The sequence below is a fragment of the Monodon monoceros genome, unplaced genomic scaffold, assembly GCF_005190385.1.
Source record: "Monodon monoceros isolate NGI ecotype Baffin Bay Population unplaced genomic scaffold, NGI_Narwhal_1 Super_Scaffold_16, whole genome shotgun sequence".
Lineage (NCBI taxonomy): Eukaryota > Metazoa > Chordata > Mammalia > Artiodactyla > Monodontidae > Monodon > Monodon monoceros.
The window spans coordinates 51009845-51031341 of record NW_021703772.1 but is presented as its reverse complement, the minus strand read 5'-3'; the positions used below and the strand labels follow the sequence as shown (position 1 = coordinate 51031341).

General features: G+C 36.8%; 1 protein-coding gene across 11 annotated transcripts in view; it reads right to left on the bottom strand.

The window, feature by feature from the left end:
• Positions 1-21497, bottom strand: part of PDE1A (phosphodiesterase 1A) — a 360718-nt gene that overhangs the window by 39980 nt on the left and 299241 nt on the right. For all 11 annotated transcript variants that reach the window (XR_003793876.1, XR_003793877.1, XR_003793874.1 and 8 more), the window contains 3 exons: positions 15449-15530; positions 12879-12999; positions 11678-11823 (listed from right to left, as the gene is read on the bottom strand). Coding sequence is in view for 6 of the 11 variants with exons in the window: in XM_029224823.1 (XP_029080656.1) it covers positions 11678-11823; positions 12879-12999; positions 15449-15530 (349 nt within the window). In the remaining 5 variants the exon portion in view is untranslated. The remainder of the gene's footprint in view (positions 1-11677; positions 11824-12878; positions 13000-15448; positions 15531-21497) is intronic.

Sequence of the window (21497 nt, the reverse complement as noted above, 5' to 3'; positions counted from 1 at the left end):
TAAGGGTAGCCTTCAGAATGGAGGTGGCACAGGTTTGACCCATTGTTCCAGTGGCAATTTTTTCCATTCCTATGGAACCAGAGGAAGATGGGAGAGAGAAGAGAGATGGAAGATACAAGAGGGCTAGAAACTTACAGCCTCTGAGACAGGACCCTGGGTTTAGCCAGACCTGTCACATTTTGGGTTATTTCTAAGTGGGAAAGTATGAAAGATTTTATAGATAAATTCAGGCATCTAGGAGTAGAGGATACCTTGTCTCCTCAGAATTCCCATATCTGGAATTCTGAAAGGTAGCAGCAAGGTAGGTGCTCTCAAGTACAAGGACTGGAGTAGTGGCTATATGGAAGGTCAGGGTAAAGAGCCTGGGAGAACCCTGCAGTCTTCAGTCATATGTAAGGAAGAGCAGCCTGTTCTCAGGCCATGAGAAGCATCAAGAGGAAAGAAGAATGAGAGAGAGTAAGCAGGCTGGGGAGAGCAAAGGTTTGACAGCCTATAATGGTAGAAACAAGGGGTCCCGTGTCAGAAGCAGGAGCTGGTAATTGCCAGAAGCAGATGGGAGGGTATAGGTCTGGGAAGATGAGAGGGAGAGTGTCCAGAAGTCAAACAAGGACTGGTACTTATCCCAAATCCATAATACCTCATTAGTCTCTGGGGACTTTGATGCTATCTAAAGAAGAAGGGAAAGGAGGTTAAAAAATCTGAATTTTTCCTCCCCAGTATCCTAAATTGACCAGGCTTACTCTGATTCAATTAAAACATTTGACTGATAAGCTTATGCTTTCTACAAACATGTAACAAAGGGGACTTCAGCTGGAAACTATGTTTGGTCACAGAAAAATAATGGAAGTTACATTATCTGTGCATCTGATTTGTAGCCTAAGAAATAGTATAGTTATATACTATTTGAAAAACTTAAATACTTAATAGTTTTTAAAAATCTACACAGTATTTGGATACATTTTCTTCTGTCTCATGTTTTCTGTCAGGATCCAAGAAAACATCTCTGCTGAATGAGACAACAGCTATTTGGGTCATCATGGATAATTCTCAAAAAACATGGCATTGAGTGGAAAGCTAAACATAAATGAATTTATATGACATGATTCCATTTTCACCAAGTTTTAAAATAAGCAAAACTAAGCTATATATTGCTTAAGGTTATACAAAGGTATAATTATCACAAAATTCAGGGTAGTGATTAGATCATGGAAGGAAGAGAAGGAAAGAAATGATTAGAGAAGGACGTATAGAACTACTAAGGCATGGCACAATATTCTATTTCTTGGCCTAGATGGTAGGTTTCCTCCCACTCTCCCTTTCTCTTTTGTTCCTTCTTCCTTTCCTCTGTTCCTCCCTCCCTCCCTCTCTCCCTCTCTCCCCCTCTCTGTCTCTCCTATTTTTTTTTTCAACATATAATTGTTTGAATTTCGAATTCATGACAGTCACTGTTCTAGGAGCTTGGAATACATCAGTGATCAAAACAAACATCCTTGTTCTCATGAACCTTATTTTTAATGGGGTAAGAGAGACAATAAAAATTAAGGCTAATAAGGCAATTATTTATAGGCTAGACAGTGTTGTGTTATGGGGAAATAGTTGGTGGGGGTTATCGGGGGCAAGGGAGGAACATGGGTGGAATTTGAAAATTTTTTCCAGGGGAGGAGTCATTCATTGACAAGGTGACAGCTGAAGCTGGACTTGAAAGCAGAGAGGGAGGCAGCTATGTTGTATTTGGGGGAGGGGCGTTTCTAACAATGATGCCGGTACAAAGCTCTTAAAGCAGAAAGGTATCTGACATGTTGTAAGACAGGAAAAAAAAGAACAGTGTGGAGGTCAGTGTGTCTGGAGTAAGGCAAGCGGGGGAGGAGAAGAGAAATGCAAATTGACTCAGCAAGATAAAGGAGGTGAGGGTGGATCACAGAAAGCTTTATAGGCAGCAGTATGTTGCACCAAGACCCAATTGTTACATTTCAGAAATTTTACAAACTATTTGTTAAAACTACTTCTTAAAAGTAAAATTATATAAACTTACAATTAAATAAACTGCATTCAAAAAAAAGGTGATAAATACTCAGAACTCATCATTGCCTAATTATTTTGATATATTTTACTATTATCTGTGTTGCGAGGTTATTTCTACCATATCTGTAAAATGCAAATATATAGCATGCACCTTTTCCCAACTCCATGTTTAGAGAAATTATATGGATAGCTTGAAACTGGCCATGGTGGGGATATTCACACAATGGATATCATCAAACTTTCCGAATCGGGGCTCAAATTATTGTTTTATTGATGTCTAACATGGTGGAGATAATGATAAAAATAGAGATTGAATTTAAGACTGTGTCATGTCTATAGCTGCTACATTATAAATAGCACAAAAATTGAGGGAATTTTCTTCCAGCATTCAAATGCCACTAACCAATTAAACAACCAAGAAATCATTTGCATCTCTGATGAACAAGTAAAGTTGATATATGCCTTCTATGTTTTCTAAGTTCTGACATATATTTATGTACTTTCATCTTACTCCTTGATAGAAATGAAAATATCAGTCTGAATGACACCCATTTGTCTGTTGCAACCATAAGTCGACAATGGACACAAGAGTTTGTCAAAAATCAGTGAAAGCATTCTGTGATAATCAATTAGCTGTATAGAATTTATAATAGATTATTGTATATTTTATTATTACTTATAAATTATGTGCTACTCATTCTTTATATTAATAAACCTGTATAGTAATAATAAACCTGTATATATACACACATATATATATACATATATATGTGTGTATATATACATACTTTTTTTGAACTAGTTGTTAAACTTTGCCAGCATACTACTTCTTTGTAGGCCACTATAATGATTGTCTATTATAAGAATGTACACTTTGTTATTTACTTATAAATAGTGCATATGTTTTTATGTATTCCTTTTCAGTATACTATATTTCACAATTTAAAAAAATAAAAAACTAAATAACTTTAAAAATCCTATGTAAACACTAAGGAAATTGAATCAGCAGATTAAATTATCCCACAAATAAAACACTAGGCTTAATGGTTTTTAAAGATAGTTCTACCAATTTCACATAAGCTCAAGAATTTTAAAACTCCAACTCATTTTATGAGGCTAGTATAACCTCAATACTAAAACTAGACAAGGTCAGTATGAGAAAGAAAAATAACAGCTAATATCACCCACAAATATAAATTTTATAATGCCAGCCAAAGTAATACATACACTTTTACAAAGTTAATACCTAACAATTAAGTTGGGTTTTTCCAAGGAATACAAGATAGTTCAACATTAGAAAATCTATTAATATAATTCACTGTATGAACCAATTAAAAAGAAAAATAGTGAATTATTTTAAAAAGCTACAGAAAAGACATTTGTTAAAACTAAACACTTTATTTTAAATTTATTTTCTTAATATTGATGGGAAATTAACTTCATAAAGAGCAGATCAAAGAAAGTAAGAAATATCACACTTATGCTGAAACATTAAACATCTTCCCTTTAAATTCAGAGACAAGCTGAATGCCATTATCACTTCCATTTCAGATCATTCTGGATAAACTTGCTAGTGCAGTTGACTCAAGAAAAACAATTATAAAAGATATACATTTGGGAAAGGAAAAAACTGTCATTATTTGCAGAAGACAAGTATTCAAAGGCAAATTGGATTTGTATACACCTGCAAGAAATACTCATTCACAAAATCAATAAAAAATATTAAATACTGATGGAAAATCCAACAAAATATATTCAGAAATTTAAAATATAGTTTTGTTAATTATAAATATTAGGTGATTATATAATATATTATATGCTTAGTATGGTGCCTAACATCTAATATCACTATCAAATACTTTCCATCATCATTACTATTGTTATTATTATCAAAGAAAAATGAGCTTTCTGAGAAACATGAAAGAAGACATAGGAATGATAAGATATATATGAATAGGATGACTCAGTACCATAAAGATGACAATTCTCCCCAAACTGATATCAAAGAAATTCTAATCAAAATCCTATTTTTTTCCTTCTTTTTTGGTGGAACAGATGAGCTACTAAGCCAAAAGCAGGTCTCAAAATGCTCAAATGAATAATATTATATTGAACATATTCTATGACTCTCAAGCAATTATGTAGGAAGTAAGTCACAAAAAGAAACTAGAAAACACTGCTATGTTTGAGATTTTTAATACATATTCTAAAATGTCAAGCTTGCCTTAAGCTAGCTCTAGGTTTCCTTCTGGTTCTAAACAGCTGTGATTTGGGCACAGTGCAACTCCAGTAGCATCTCAGTTCCCATGTTGCTTCCTTTTCTCACTTCTTAATCATCTTTGAGCATAGTATTTTGGGGTCTGAATCAATATCAAATAAATCAGAAAATTACTCAGTACAGTAAAAAACATAGTGCATTCCATTCCAGACTGACCACCCAGATTTCATTCTGGGACATAACTAGTTTTCTCAAGTACACATTCTCTTTGAGAAGATGGAAAAGAAAACAGATCTGGGATTGATTTATGGTTTTTATTCCAATCTAGGTGGATTTGGTGGACCTGGGTCAATTTGGAATTCTTGTGTCTAAAGAAGAACCAGTCTCTCAGGTGACTTACAAAAGCAACTCTTCTGGTTCAAGGGAGAACAGATATTTGTGTTTGCCATTCAGGTGCTGTTCTAAACAAAACCTAATCTACTCCAGCTCAGCTTCAGACCAAGGTGTTGCTCATGACGCAGGATGGCAGGCCACCAGTGAAAATGAGTTACTTTTATATGGCACTTTAAAATGTATACATTTCTTTCCTGTATAGGACTTCCTTGGTTGTTAATTGGGGGCATCTCTCACCCACTGGCCATCAGTATAGGCAAATGTACTCTTTAATTTTTTCTCATTTCCTTGGTGCCTTGTTCTCAAAGCTGCATCACAGACATTCAAAACTCTGGAGCATAAATGCGGATTGGTCAGAATTTATGGGAATGTCTGCTCCTTCATTAGGACAAATAGGATTTTCCCAATAATAACATGCACTGAGGGTAAGAAAAGTTATGTGACTGGGCTGAGACTCCATAGGTAGAAATAGAAAAGTGACTTTCCTCACCATTTCCCTCCACCTGCCTCACTAGAGGACAGTCACACACCCTCTTAAAATCTCCTGTTTGCTCTTAAGTAATACAGAAAAACATAGAGACTGGGCAGAGACTTAAGATGCTGAGGAAAGCTGAATAGATAATGAAGGCATTTTCCTCACACTAAATGGATAAATTTAACCAAAAACAGTTTGGGTTGGAAGAAAGAATTTTTTCCTTTTTGTGTTTGCCATTCACTGGCTTTACTTTTTGAAAACACACTGTGTCAAAAAGGAATGCATTTACATACAACATTCTTAAACAGATTGTTCTCAGATCCTTAATAGAAGGCTTACTGAATGAAATGACTCTTTAAAAAAGTGTTTTGTTTTATTGATGACCTAGGAGCTACATACCTTGGGGCCTAAGCATCCATACCTTCTACTGCTCTAGGATTAGTGGGATGTTTTTGAGACAACTATGAAATATAGTTTCAGAGCTTGCATGATGATGACCAAACATCCGGGATTCTGCTCAGAACCGTGATGTTTAATCAAGCATCATATAACCTGCTTATTTTCATCTCAATGCAATAAGGAAAACTTCATCTTCAGTATATTTAAAACCAGAGGTGATGGCAATGGGAAATTACAATGGCAGTATCTGATACACACTGATTTTAAAATAGATGTCTATTCTAGTTGCTGTGCTTTCACAGCAGATCACATTTTAAAACTTTTATTATGAAATATTCTATTCATAAAAAATGGATATTTACATATATAAAGCATATATGTTAGGTATAACCATAATCACCAAATGAACATGTATGTCTAGAACCCAACCAAAGAAGTAAAATATTACTAACTCCTAAATAAATTCTCCATCCTTTCCCTAGATTCTCCATTCTGAATATTTTCCCCATCATTCTTTAGTTTTATCATGTGTGTATTCTAAAACCTATTATTCAGTTTTTAGTTTTTTTAAACTTTCTATAAATGGTATCTTGCTATATTACAGCAGCTTGCATATTTTGCTTAATATTATTTGTGTCTTTCATCCCTGTTGATATTCACAGTGAAGTTTTATTTTTCTTAACAGCTGTATGCTGGTTCATAATATGAATATGAATCACAGCTTATGAATTCATTTTACTGTTGTTTGCAGATTTTTTGCACTCATGAACAATGAATGCTGCAATGGATGTTTTGCTCATGTCTTCTGATGCACATGAGCAAAAGTCTCTCTAAGGTAAAAATACAGACGTGAGATTGTTGGGAAATATGGCACGTGCATCTTCAGCTTTGCTAGAGAATGCCAGTGTTCTGCAAAATGACTATAGGAATGTACATATACACAATTAATGTGTAAGAAAACCGAAAACTGGCATCGTTCTTGACCCTTCTCTAGATTTCATATCGCACTTCTAATCTATTAACAAATTCTATCAGTTCTATTTTCAAAATATGTCCAGAATCCAATCTCTCTTTGCTATCCCTTCCTACTTATGCTTACTTGGATCATGTATCCAGAATTTAGACACTCTCCCTCCACCACTACCACCTGATCTGAGCCTGCATCTTTGTTCTGGGTTATTAACAACAGCCTCTTCCTTGCCTCCTTTTTTTTTTTTTTTCTTCCATTTTTGCCTACAAAACATAATATTTTCCATTCTGTAGCCAAGTAATCCCTTTGAATTTTCAGTTCATTTCTTTTTTTCTTTTTTTTTTTTTTTGCAGTACGTGGGCCTCTCACTGCCGTGGCCTCTCCCGTTGTGGAGCACAGGATCCGGACGCGCAGGCTCAGCGGCCATGGCTCACGGGCCTAGCTGCTCTGCGGCATGTGGGATCTTCCCGGACCGGGGCACGAACCCATGTCCCCTGCATCGGCAGGCGGACTCTCAACCACTGCGCCACCAGGGAAGCCCCAGTTCATTTCATTTTTACTTTTCTTCTTCAAAATCGTACATAAGGTTTTCCTATCTCTCTTGGACCCAAACCAATGATGTGACATCATGTTACCCATCGAACACATTGCCTACATTATTCCCACTTGCCCAATTTCCCTGTTTCACTTGCCTCCTGTTATTTCTTGCATGTCAGCCAAGCTCCACATCCCAGATATTGTGCTAGTCATTTCCTCTTTCTGAAAACTTATTCCCCCACCTCTTATGCCAGACCTCCCCATAAGTCTTTCTAACCTCCTCCATGTATTTATTTACATTATCACTTTCTCAGTAAAGCCTTTCCTAGCCACCTTATTTAAAACTTCAATCCTGCTCCTAATTCCCATTCTTTCATGAAGGTAGGTATTATTGTCTCTTTAGTTTTTTACTGTATCCCAGAAGCACAGTAAATAATAATTACAATAATAAAAGCCAACTCATGTAGTAGCTACTATTTTAGGTACTTGTAAGCAGATTACATAAATCAACTCATTTAATTCTCCCAAAAACCGATGTGGAGAGAGAGGACTTCCTGTTAGAGTGATGTAAAGAGGCCAAGGGTTTCCTCTCCATAGAAAACAAGTATACAGTTGGAAAACATTAACAAAAACAACTATTCCATCACACCGGAAATCAATCAAGGCAACACAACACTCTGAGAAGCATTTATTGAAAAATTTCTGGAGATTCAGGTAAGAACAAGAGGAACCTGTGACCTTCTTGCCTGGAGCTACTCCCAACCTCCTCCACCAACCCCAGCTTGAGAGTGGAAAACAGCTTTGCTGCCAGAGGAGGTAGACTCAGTTTGGGTTGGGACAAGAGGGAAACAAAACCCTGTTTTCTCCAACATAAAGTGGTGGATTTAGTTTAGAATAAATGGGGAAAACCCACAGCTTTGCAAGCCTGAGATTGTGGTCCAAGTTTGGGGTAACTGGTAGACCAGCAGGATTTAACAGAAAAATCCTAGCAATCAAAGAGCCCTGGAAGGGCTGAGATAGCTCTCCACTGATTATCTGAGGAACATCTCTGACTGGCTGAGGAAGAACCTTGAGAGGGTCTTCCTGCACTAGTTTGATTTTTCAAAACAATGTTAGAAAGCAGTCTCATATTCTTGAATTTCAAGAAGATGTTTTAAATGTTAATTATTAAATATAAAATCTGTATTTCTAAAACTTTAAAAAAATATCAGTTACAAAGTTTTCTAAGGTTTTTGTGTTATTTGGTGGAAAGATAAAATTATTGGTTAACCTCTTTGTTATTTACTATTGATTATACATTTAAAATCTTCTAATTAATTATGAGAATAATAGGAATAGAGTGCAAATGTTTCAAACCATAAAGGAAATAAATTAGGATAGAACAAAAACTTAAGCAGTAAAAATGAAGGCAAGAAAAGTGGGGAAAAAAAATAGTAGATTAGGACTATCCCTCTGAATTAAAAAAATGGACGGATATTGAATTTTCTTGAATGTTCTTTCTGCATCCTTTCAGACACATTTTTCACCTTTTATCATTAATATGGTGAATTGCAGTAATAGAATTTTTAAATGTAAAATCAAATTTGCACTTCTGGCATAAACCCAATGTGGTAATAAATTCAGTCTGCAAACCTATGACTTCAGTAGAGGTAAACAGGTGCCCTCAGGAGAGATTGCGGCTCCAAAGTTTCCTTATTTCTCTGAATTTCTGTTTTATCTTTATTTGGACAGGTCCTAAGGGTGTCAATTTCTTTTCAGCAATATTTCATCCAGCACTGTTAGTTGTTTTTACCATATTTCTTTAAGTTTATCTAGATCACCATTGCACTGGAAATAGAAACCAAGTGTACAATTTTATAAATAATGAAAATTGGACATTATTTGCTTTATTCAAACTATGTGTACTCTACACAAATACCCCTTGGAAATTATATTATCAAAATACTTTATAATTTTAATTTGCTTAAAGCCAGACTTCCTGTGCTCAAATCTTGGTTCTACATTTTCTAACTGCAGAACTAAGTTATTATTACTCAATTCCAGAAATGTAAGTTGAAAACTTTATGCAAATCTAAAATTTACCTCTGTGTGCAACACAACATTCAATAGATCACAGTGCCAGAAAGTTTATTAGAAAGGGAGCAATTGTAGCCCTAATACAATTTTGACACAATGTTTTCTTTTATGACAAATAGGTTCCAGGTGATGGGTTGATATTTGGGGTTCACTGTTGTTCATTTTAGTTAAAACTTTCTTAGAACAGAGTGTATCTTGGTCAATTGGATTCTTTGGATTTGTTGAAGATAAATATTTCAAGTCAATTTTTTCAAACTTTCTTGAAAGATATGGGAGAGTAAAATAGGAGGGAGTGGGAAAAACCTTGGGGTAAAGAATCAGTTTTGACTCTAGTGCTTAGAAGCTGTGTGATCCTCGGTTTCCAAACGTATAAAATGGGGATAATACTTTCTACTTCACAAGGTTGTAGGAGAAAATAGGACAATACGTCTAAAATGCCTGGTACATAGGAGGGGTTTCAGAAATCTTGTTTCCCTCCTCTCTTCCCTTCATTGCTGAAAATCTAATATATTCATTCATTTTCCTTTCTGAATGAATATATTCAAAGTGAAGTTTAAGTATTCATTCGTTCTTTCATTCAAAACCACATTCGGTAAATAATTTTACAGAACCTGTAGTATGCCAGGGACATGCCAGCTCTGAGAAATAATGACAATACAATAGATATTGTTCCTGTTTTCAAACAGCTTATGGTCTAGCGATTTATATCTTATAGTGCTTCAGGGTCAATATCATGAGTATAATTTGTTCATATAGAGGGGAAATTCTAGTCACTTGAAGTCTCCAGTTAGATGGGTTTGAAAATGTTTTAGTATGGTCATCTGGATCTTGTATTGTGTGATGTTTTTTATTGAGTGACAATAATGTATCATTACAAAGACCCTTCATAAGGGCCAGGAATAACTGTATAATTGCAAGGCGCAGTGCCAAATAAAAATAAGGCCCCTGGCTCCAAATTTTTTAAGAATTTCAAGATGATGATACTAGAGTATTTAATTATGCATAGGGCCATTCTGAGTGGGGGGTGGGGGAGGAACTATGTGATCACACACGTTATACATCGAGGAAGTGGTCCTTGTAATGGCTGTATAGAGCCACAAATGTTTGGGAAACTCTGTTTCCTTTCAACTAAGATCAGACTTAAGTGGCTGGGAGAACACAAGTTACAGACTCAGATGAAGGCATTAGATTGGTATTTTTTTTTAAAGTTTTCTAATAGCAGAGGTGGAGAAATAATGCAGCCCCATCCAGGATTAACTAACTATTTAATTAAACAAATATTTACTGAGTGCCTGTGATATGCCCAGCACTGTACCAGGAGCTGAGGAAACCCTGGGAAACACGGTAGACCACGACCTGACTTTTGAGGATTGTACGTTCTCATGTGGAAGACAGAGGATAAGGAAAGGAATAAATCAACATCATTGATTATGGACTAGTGATACCACTTTGAAATGACTCAACTGGGTTTGAATAGGGGAAACCAGGACAGAGGACATTACTTTTAGTGGTCAAGGAGGGTCTTTTTGGTGGGTGGCCGAGCATGGGGTTTTAGGGCACTGCATTTGCAGAGAAAGAATGAATTTCAGCTCCTTCACTTACTAGTTGTGGGATTTGAGGCCAGTCACATAAATGTCCTCTGCCTCAGTTTCCTTATCTGTAAAATGGGAATGATAACAGTAAGATCCATGTGAGAATTTAAAAAGTTATTAAGTACTGTGTTTTTCAAATTAGAAATAAAATACAGATTGCAGAGGGAGGAACACTCCAGCCAAGGAATGAATCAGCCAGCCAAGAAGGAATCAGCCTTGCAAAAGCTCCAAGAGGAGAATTCCTGGCTGAAGAAACAATCATTGCAAAGGCCCTGGGGTATTATAAGAACCTGCCAGAATGCCACTGTGCAGGGAGTGTAAAGCATGAGAGAGATAGGTCTATGGGATGCAGCATGAAAGGAGATGGGCCAGATGTGGAATTTGAAAGCTAATTTCCTGCATGAAGGATAATGACTGATACTAACTCACATGCCTTGGAAACCAAATAGACTAATTAATCTGAATAAAAAACATGTCAGAAATACAGAGCTAGCCTCCCATTTGTTTTCTTTGGTAGCCGATTACAAACGATTCTCCCAACTCATCCGTGAACCTGTCAGCCAAAGAAGTAACTTAGCAAAGCTGAAAAAAACATATACTCAAATCTCTAACACTAAGTGTTGCATTCCTAATGCAACACAAAACTACTTGGAAAGCCTAAAACACAGGATCAAAAGCACCTCTAGAAATGAACAGGACGTTACTGCGTCACATAAAGTCTTGTCGCTCTTTTATTGTCCCATCCTTCACATCCACTTCACTGCCACCCATGTCAATACTTCTGCAGCCCACATGGCACAAACAGAGCAGAATATTTTTTTATTTAACATACAAACCAATTTTCTTATGAGTAGTCAAAGGGTAGCCAAATTCTAAACACCTCCAAGGGCTTGCATATTTTATAAAAGAAGAAATCTAGGGGGAAAAAATCCAATATCTCAGAGGAGGAGTTACAACAGAGAGAGATGGCAGTAAGCCTTCATAAACAACCGTACCTTGAGCAGCTAATTCTTTCCACCTCTCTTTGTTCTGCTGGATGATGTCCGCCAGGTTGTTTTTGAAGCTCTTCAGGTCCACGCTTGCAAGGGAGTAGTCTGGGGAATAGGTTGCATCATTCATGGTGCCTTTCATATTTGATCGTCTAGAGGAATGAGAAAGATGTGATAACATAAAGGTGCTTGAGCTAATAGTAACCACCAAAGAAAACAGGAAATACCAAGGGCAGTATATGGGATGAGGAAGCAAAGCCTGAAACATGTTACAAAACCAGCTACAGAAGCAAGAAGGCAGCTGCTCAGGCCCAGTTTTGAGCACCTGTCAGAGCTGCTCACCTCCTACCTTCCTCCCCTCATGGAGAGGGCCAGGCTCTGTTGGGATTCCCAGAGCAGCAGGTCAGGGCCCACATGTATTATGGGGTGCGGGTGGGTGAGGCCTAATTAGAGCAGCAGAACCTTGAGATGAGCTGACTTAGTGGTGAGTCCACTGGTGAGCAGCACAGCGGCATCACCGTTCTGGAGCTAAAAGTGGGGTAATGGTCCCTGCCCTTCCGTCACCATTTAATCTCTAGGATAATGTGGATCTTTCTCAGGCAGAACATTCCCTCAGTTTCCTCATTAGGGCAACATTTAGGAAATGTTGGTATGTTATTTGGAAAAACTATGTGTTCAGATGGACAAGAATTTAGCGTAATTTTTCTGCAACTGGAAGTTTTAAATAACATCCCTTAACACATTTATCATTGAAAAAAATCTAGATTGAAATATTTTAAGTTACATGTTATACAGATCCACAGTATTCATGTCATCTAAAAGGCTAACTTTGATGTAGGCATCTTTCTAGACATACAATTGGGCTGTGATTGATTTGTTAGCAAGCCAACACAATGCCCGTCTCCCAACTGCCCACCACTACCAGACATGTTACTATATACAGGACATAATTCATACATTTTAATGAAAATTAAAATAATATTTATTCTCTTGATATTGAATACAATTCTGTTATACTCCTTAGTACTTTGATATTTTTTGTAGTGGACATCAAATTCCTAATTTCAAAGGCAGATGCAATATACTGCGGAGCCATTAGGTGGCAATACTACCTAATAATTCTTCTAAGAATTTCCTGCCTAATGTAAAGAATAATAAAGATAATCATAAGTAAAAAGGAAAAGATGCAAAAAAGAAAACATCAAACCTGCTTGCTCCATAGGAAGGAGTTTTGGTTTTTGAGTCTTCCTCTATAAGAGGAATAATAATTTTCTCTGTTGAGTCTGTCAGAAGAGAAAATGTCGGCTCTACTATGAAATCAATGAAACCTACAAAAGCAAAAACATAAATAAATATATATTCAAGTGTTACAATTTCCTGAATTCTAACATTAGTAATAATGCAGAGATTCTGATGCTCCTGATAACAAGTTTCAACTACAACATTGGTTCAGCTTACCCCTTGCAATTTTTTTTTTTTTTTTTCCGTATGCGGGCCTCTCACTGGTTGCGGAGCACAGGCTCCGGACGCGCAGGCCCAGCGGCCACGGCTCACGGGCCCAGCCGCTCCGCGGCATGTGGGATCCTCCCGGACCAGGGCACAAACCCGTGTCCCCTGCATCGGCAGGCAGACTCCCAACCACTGCGCCACCAGGGAAGCCCATTGCAATTATTTTTAATCCAATAACACAATCTTTAGAGAGAGTTTAACTGTTCTACAAAATCATCTCTCAAGCAGTGGAAGTGATACAATTTAAGCTTGCTAACTCAAGTGTATTGGGTTTCCTACTTAATATTCAGCCTTATCTTATTGTTAACAATAATTTCAGATCTAACCAGAGTCAATCTATTTTCCTCTGTTAATGAGAGGGATCTTCTTTCTGAAAGGTCTTCACTTGTTCGTTGAATTTTATTATTGACTAACAAGAAATAATATGTAAGCTCCAAAGAAACTAAATAATTGAAGTTTTTCCTCAAGCCACAGGAAGGCAACCACTTTTTTTTCTCACACTGTATCAGTCAGAGCTTTCTGCCAGTGTGTTAATATTTCAAATTGCTGTTTATTATTCCCAGATGTAAAGCTTTAAGTTCGCAGCGTGTGGGCGTATTCTGTTAAATCAGAACAGAGAACAGCATTAATCCCGCCACTTTGAGATGACAGGATTGAATAAAGAATTTTACATTGAAAGTACTCATCAAACTAGAAAATGACACACACAGAGAATGGGGCACGGCCCTTTAGGGAGCATTTACCACCTGTGTTTAGGTGGAGGAGGAGACAAGCTCTGTGTACATTCAACACCCGAGGTCCCAGGAGAGGTGTGGTGCTGGAAATCAAGCACTTGTTGCCTTAAACACAACTGGGAGCAACAGACTACCATCTGAATATAAGAGAACACTGCGGGGATGCTTTTTAAATGATAGTGTCCTGGGAAATATCTATATTTAAAAAGTATCCTATCCATCAGAAACTTGGATAAAGTAATTCACATTTCAAGTAATTGTATTCACCGTAGCACACATTAAGATGCTTTTTTTTTTTTTTGCAGTACGCGGACCTCTCACTGTTGTGGCCTCTTCCGTCGCGGAGCACAGGCTCTGGACGCGCAGGCTCAGCGGCCATGGCTCACAGGCCCAGCCGCTCCGCGGCATGTGGCATCTTCCCGGACCGGGGCATGAACCCCTGGTCCCCTGCATCGGCAGGCGGACTCTCAACCACTGCGCCACCAGGGAAGCCCTAAGATGCATTTTTAATTCAAAAATTTCAATAGTTTTGAATTGTTTGAATTGATGACTTTGAATTGAGTCAATGTTAATTGACCACCAGGGTGTTCTTTCATGTTTTGTCTATGGTTTTAAATGCCTGGGATCTAGAGACTATCAAATGAGTCACCTCTACTAACATGACAGCAATTTACATTACGGCAATAAGACTCACACACTTCTATTCTTCTCAGCTTGCCCAAGGAGGTCCTTAACCTGACATATTCACAACTTCTAAACTATAAGAGTCACCTGTGTTACGGTAGCTAGGAAAACAGCTGTTGGAACGTGGGTAGGAAGAGGGGAAAGGTGAGAGTAAGAAGCTTTCTGACAGCTGACCACCACTTTGTAGGAGGTGGTACCAGACCAACTAGAGAGGTAAGGCAGTCATCCTTATATTTATTGATCATATAGATCAGTAATGAAGATGCTGGCCCAGGGAATAACTATTACAAATATATGAACCATGCAGCATAGCAATAATATGTTTTAATCATGGGCTGGACTTAAAGTCTCCAATATAAGCACAAATGAAAAGGATAAATATGGTTGGGAGCAATATCATTTTACAGATTTCCTGTTGTTGGCTTCCCTATTCATATCATAAGAATTTTTTTTCCCAAAAGAATATGAGCTAGTATATTAAGAATATTATGCAAACAGTGATAACAGATATATTAATATTTTCATTGGATTGTCCTAAATACAAAGGATTAAATTACAGAAAATAATCAGCAACAAAACAACAAGAAATGCTGTCTCTTGCAAAAGAAGAAAGTCCTCTATTTTTAAAAGGATTACAAAGAGAATAACAATTATTCACTAATACTGCTTTATTGAGTTCATTTTGTGAGAATGTTTCAAAATTCTTCATTCACCACCATATAGATCAGTCTAAAGATCAAATTCATCATGAATATGGAGTGAGGTTTTCATGGGTGAACAACATCATGTATCCATTTGAAAACTGACAGGCACACACCCGCTCTCCACAACCACCAATCCTCAGTATTACCTATTTGGGACTGCGCCACCATCGTTGACTTCCGATCACAAAGTGGGGAAAATGGAAGCCCTAATTCAGCTTCTTTATCTCCCTGCGGAAAGGAAAGCCCATTAGTACAGACTTGGTGTGGAGAAACTAAAAGCAACTTAGATAAAAAGGCTTAAAAAGCTGCATATTTTATTTCTTAATTAGCATTGTGTATTTATCACAAAACAAAAAAGCTATTGTTCAAGTTCATATAATTTTACTCACATGGTCTCCTTTTGGGGATATGTTGCATATGGCACACATTGCAGAAGTAAAAAAACATGAACATTTTCAGCACCTAGAGACTCCACATTGGTATTACAACCCCTTGATTATAAAGAGACAAACCTTTGCTCTTTGGAATTTTCTAAAGTCACCATAAAATAGTCATCTCGGTGTGTTATTTGGCATTTAATTAACAATCCATCTCATGGATTTTTCTGCTTCATTTTTCCATGTCAAATACATCAGCAGACCTTCAGTAACAAGAATTCATGATTGGATGGCTTTTTAAATTTAAAAGTGTATGAGCATTTTGAAACGTCTTTTTACTTATTAACCAAGTTTTACTGAATCTCCTACAGCAAGTAATGAGGAATATCTGCAACATTCTTACATGCTGTGTGCATAGATTTTATTTTAATGTATTCTTCTCAGAGAAAATTGAAATGTCAATGATTTTTTATTATTTGGTCTTATCAATTGTAGATTGAGCACAAAGGTTAAAGAATTCCATTTTTGTTTGGGTTTAACATCATAATTAGATTTTCATTTCCTGAAATAAAGGTGGCTGCTCTGGACAAAGCTTTATTATGATAAGGTTTATCAAACATTGGTTCTTTGCATTCAAGATGTGCTCACAAAGAAAAAGGAGGTAGGATACTTCACTTGCCCCATTCACTTCAACTGCCCAGACATTTGAAAGAATGCTTTGGGTTCTATTTTCTCCTAATCTGTTGGTTGTATACCTTCATGGGGTACACTGGCCTTGCATAAGACCACAACTTAGAATATATGGTTGAGATCAGGGGACAAAAGGGAGTGGCCTTTACTTTGTAGCAGAGCCCATATTACAAGGCAAACCTGTCTGAGAACTTCAGTTTCCTTTGCTTCCTCTAGCAGCTTTTCATCATGATCTTTACAACTTTATGTCAACATGTGGCTTTAAAGTTTTTATTGATGATGTTTTCTAGTGCATTTACGCTAAACTATGCCTCTGATTAGAAGGGAGAGAAAGTTTGAAAAGAGAATTGCTCGGAAAAATCTAGATACAGTCACCAAGAAGTAGGCAAAGTAGCTACAAATAGGAATGTTTCACTATGTCATGACTTAGAGAAAATAGGGCAAGAATTTCTGTGACCTCTCCCAGCAAGCCTCACCATTCCCCAAGAGAATAACATCCATTCCATTTGGAATTAATATTTATACTTGGCTTAAGGGACAGATGCAGGGGGGCAGAAATTACTGTGTCATTAGCCTTGGAGTCACAAGACACAGAGCTAAATCACTGCTGTTCAACAGGCTGTCTCTGTTACTTCAGACACATCACAGACTTTGCCGAAATGAATTCTCCTCTCTTACCCAACTCAGTGATTTCGGTTGACTTGTTTTTAAGAATAAGGATATAATAGTATCTACCTAATAGGGTTATCCTGAGGTTATCTAAGATAATTTATGTGAAGCCTAAGGACACTGACTAATATATAGTCAATAGTCATTACATGTTAGCTAATAACAATCATAATTCATAATACTAGCTAAAACACAGAGCTGTGCAAATTAGAGGTATTTATGAAGTCTAATGCACATCTTGGATGGTATTAAACCACAAGGAAAAGGATTACTACTTAATTTACATGTAATGGAGAGGCATTGGCTTTTCCCCTCTTTATTCTATATGGAATTGACATAAGAGGAATTCTACTTTTGAAACACTAATTTGTTGGCAGTGTGGGAGATGGCTTGGGGTAAGTTAAGGGTGAGGCTTGTGCTTCAAACCTGAATGAAAAGGAGACTTTGGGGCCACTAACAGAAATAAGGTGATCTGGATGAGGGCTTGATTTAAAGACTATTATGAATTTGATTTTAACATGTTGAGAATAAAGTGAAAGAATAATATTAATAACTTGCTAAAATATAGATGATATTACTATTATTAAAGTAGAAATAAGGCTACTTATAGACTTCATGGGAAATATGATATTGGGGATTCCTTTTTTTTAAATTTAATTAATTTTTTTATACAGCAGTTTCTTATTAGTCATCTATTTTATACATATTAGTGTATACATGTCAATCCCAATCTCTCATTTCATCCCCCCCACCCCATCCCGTGCTTTCCCCCTTGGCATCCATATATTTGTTCTCTACATCTGTGTCTCTATTTCTGCCTTGCAAACCAGTTCATCTGCACCATTTTTCTAGATTCCACATGTATGCGTTAATATATGATATTTGTTTTTCTCTTTCTGACTTACTTCACCCTGTATGACAGTCTCTAGGTCCATCCACGTCTCTACAAATGACCCAATTTCATTCCTTTTTATGGCTGAGTAATATTCCATTGTATACATGTACCATATCTTCTTTATCCATTCTCCTGTCTATGGGCATTTAGGTTGCTTCCATGACCTGGCTATTGTAAATAGTGCTGCAGTGAACATTGGGGTTCATGTGTCTTTTTGAATTATAGTTTTCTCTAGGTATATGCCCAGTAGTGGGATTGCTGCATTATTTGGCAATTCTATTTTTAGTTTTTTAAGGAATCTCTATACTGTTCTCCACAGTGGCTGTATCAATTCACATTCCAAACAGTGCAAGAGGGTTCTCTTTTCTCCACACCCTCTCCAGCATTTGTTGTTTGTACATTTTCTGATGATGCCCATTCTAACCAGTGTGAGGTGATACCTCACTGGAGTTTTGATTTGGATTGCTCGAATAATTAGTGATATTGAGCAGCTTTTCATGTGCTTCTTGGCCATCTGTATGTCTTCTTTGGAGAAATGTCTGTTTAGGTCTTCTGCCCATTTTTTGATTGGGTTGTTTGTTTTTTTAATATTGAGCTATATGAACTGTTTATATATTTTGGACATTAATCCTTTGTCCATTGATTTGGTTGCAAATATTTTATCCCATTCTGAGGGTTGTCTTTTCGTCTTGTTTATAGTTTCCTTTGCTGTGCAAAAGCTTTTAAGTTTCATTAGGTCCCATTTATTTATTTTTGTTTGTATTTTCATTACTCTAGGAGGTGGGTCAAAAAAGATCTTGTGTGATTTATGTCAGAGTGTTCTTCCTATGTTTTCCTCTAAGAATTTTATAGTGTCCAGTCTTACATTTAGGTCTCTAATCCATTTTGAGTTTATTTTTGTGTATGGTATTAGGGAGTGTTCTAATTTCATTCTTTTACATGTAGCTGTTCACTTTTCCCAGCACCAGTTATTGAAGAGACTGTCTTTTCTCCATTGTATATCCTTGCCTCCTTTCTCATAGACTAATTGACCATAGGTTCATGGGTTTCTCTCTGGGCTCTCTATCCTGTTCCATTGATCTATGTTTCTGTTTTTGTACCAGTACCATATTGTCTAGGTTACTGTAGTTTTGTAAAATAGTCTGAAGTCAGAAAGTCTGATTCCTACAGCTCCGGTTTTTTTTTCTTCTCAAGATTGCTTTGGCTATTTGAGGTCTTTTGTGTTTTCATACATATTTTAAGAGTTTTTTGTTCTAGTTCTGTAAAAAAAAATGCCATTGGTAATTTGATAGGGATTGCACTGAATCTGTAGATTGCTTTGGGTAGTAGAGCCATTTTCACAATGTTGATTCTTCCAGTCTAAGAACATGGTATATCTCTCTATCTGTGTCATCTTTAATTTCTTTCATCTGTGTCTTATAGTTTTCTGAGTACAAGTTTTTACCTCCTTAGGTAGGTTTATTCCTAGGTATCTTATTCTTTTTGTTGCAGTGGTGAATGGGATTATTTCCTTAATTTATCTTTCTGATCTTTTGTTGTTAGTTTATAGGAATGCAAGAGATTTCTGTGCATTAATTTTGTTTCCTGCTACTTTACCAAATTCATTGATTAGCTCTAGTAGTTTTCTGGTGGCATCTTTAGCTTTCTGTATGTATAGTATCATGTCATCTGCAAAGAGTGACAGTTTTACTTCTTTTCTGATTTGGATTCCTTTTATTTCTTTTTCTTCTCTGGTTGCTATAGCTAGGACTTCCAAAACTATGTTGAATAATCGTGGTGAGAAGGGACATCCTTGTCTTGTTCCTGATCTAGAGGAAATGCTTTCAGTTTTTCACCATTGAGAATGCTGTTTGCTGTGGATTTGTTGTATATGGCCTTTATTATGTTGAGGTAGGTTCCCTCTGTGCCCACATTCTGGAGAGTTTTTATCATAAATGGGTGTTGAATTTTGTCAAAAGCTTTTTCTGCGTCTATTGAGATTGTCATATGGTTTTTATTCTTCAATTTGTTAATATGGTGTATCACATTGATTGATTTGTGTATGCTGAAGAATCCTTGTATCCCTGGGATAACTCCCACTTGATCGTGGTGATATGATCCTTTCAATGTGTTGTTGGATTCTGTTTGCTAGTATTTGTTGAGGACTTTTGCATCTATATTCATCAGTGATATTGGTCTGTAATTTTCTTTTTCTGTAGTACCTTTGTCTAGTTTTGGTATCAGGGTGATGGTGGCCTCGTACAATGAGCTGTGAGTGTTCCTTCCTCTACAATTTCTTGGAAGAGTTTGAGAAGGATGGGGGTTAGCTCTTCTAAATATTTGATAGAATTCACCTGTGAAGCCATCTGTCCTGGACTTTGTTTGTTGGAAGATTTTAAATCACAGTTTCAATTTCATTACTTGTGATTGGTCTGTTAATATTTTCTACTTCTTCCTGGTTCAGTCTTGGAAGGGTATACCTTTCTAAGAATTTGTCCATTTCTTCCAGGTTGTCCATTTTATTGGTATAGATTTGCTTGTAGTAGTCTCTTATGAGGCTGTGTATTTCTGTGGTGTCAGTTGTAACTTCTCTGTTTTCATTTCTAATTTTATTGATTTGAGTCCTCCTCCTCTTTTTCTTGATGAGTCTGGCTAATGGTTTATCAATTTTGTTTACCTTCACAAAGAACTAGATTTTAGTTTTATTGATCTTTGCTATTGTTTTCTTTGTATCTATTTCATTTATTTCTGCTCTGATCTTTATGATTTCTTCCCTTCTACTAACTTTGGGTTTTGTTTGTTGTTCTTTCTCTACTTCCTTTAGGTGTAAGCTTAGATTGTTTGAGATTTTTTTTGTTTCTTGAGGTGTGATTGAATTGCTATAAACTTCCCTCTTAGAATTGCTTTTGCTACATCCCATAGGTTTTTGATCATCTTGTTTTCATTGTCATTTATCTCTAGGTATTTTCTGATTTTCTCTTTGATTTCTTCAGTGATCTCTTGTTATTCAGTAATGTATTGTTTAGCCTCCATGTGTTTGTGTTTTTATGGTTTTTTTTCCCTGTAACTGATTTTTAATCTCATAGCATTGTGGTCAGAAAAGATGCTTGATATGGTTTCAATTTTCTTAAACTTACCGAGGCTTGATTTGTGACCCAAGATGTGATCTATCCTGGAGAATGTTCCATGTGCACGTGAGAAGAAAGTATAATCTGCTGTTTTCAGATGGAATGTCCTATAAATATCAATTAAATCGGGGCTTCCCTGGGGGTGCAGTGGTTGAGAATCTGCCTGCTAATGCAGGGGACACGGGTTCAAGCCCTGGTCTGGGAGGATCCCACATTCCGTGGAGCAACTAGGTCCGTGAGCCACAACTACTGAGCCTGCGCGTCTGGAGCCTGTGCTCCACAACAATAGAGGCTGCGATAGTGAGAGGCCCGCGCACTGCAATGAAGAGTGGCCCCCTCTTGCCACGACTAGAGAAAGCCCTCGCACAGAAACAAAGACCCAACACAGCAAAAATTAATTAATTAATTAATAAACTCCTACCCCCCAACATCTTCTTTAAAAAAAAAAATCAATTAA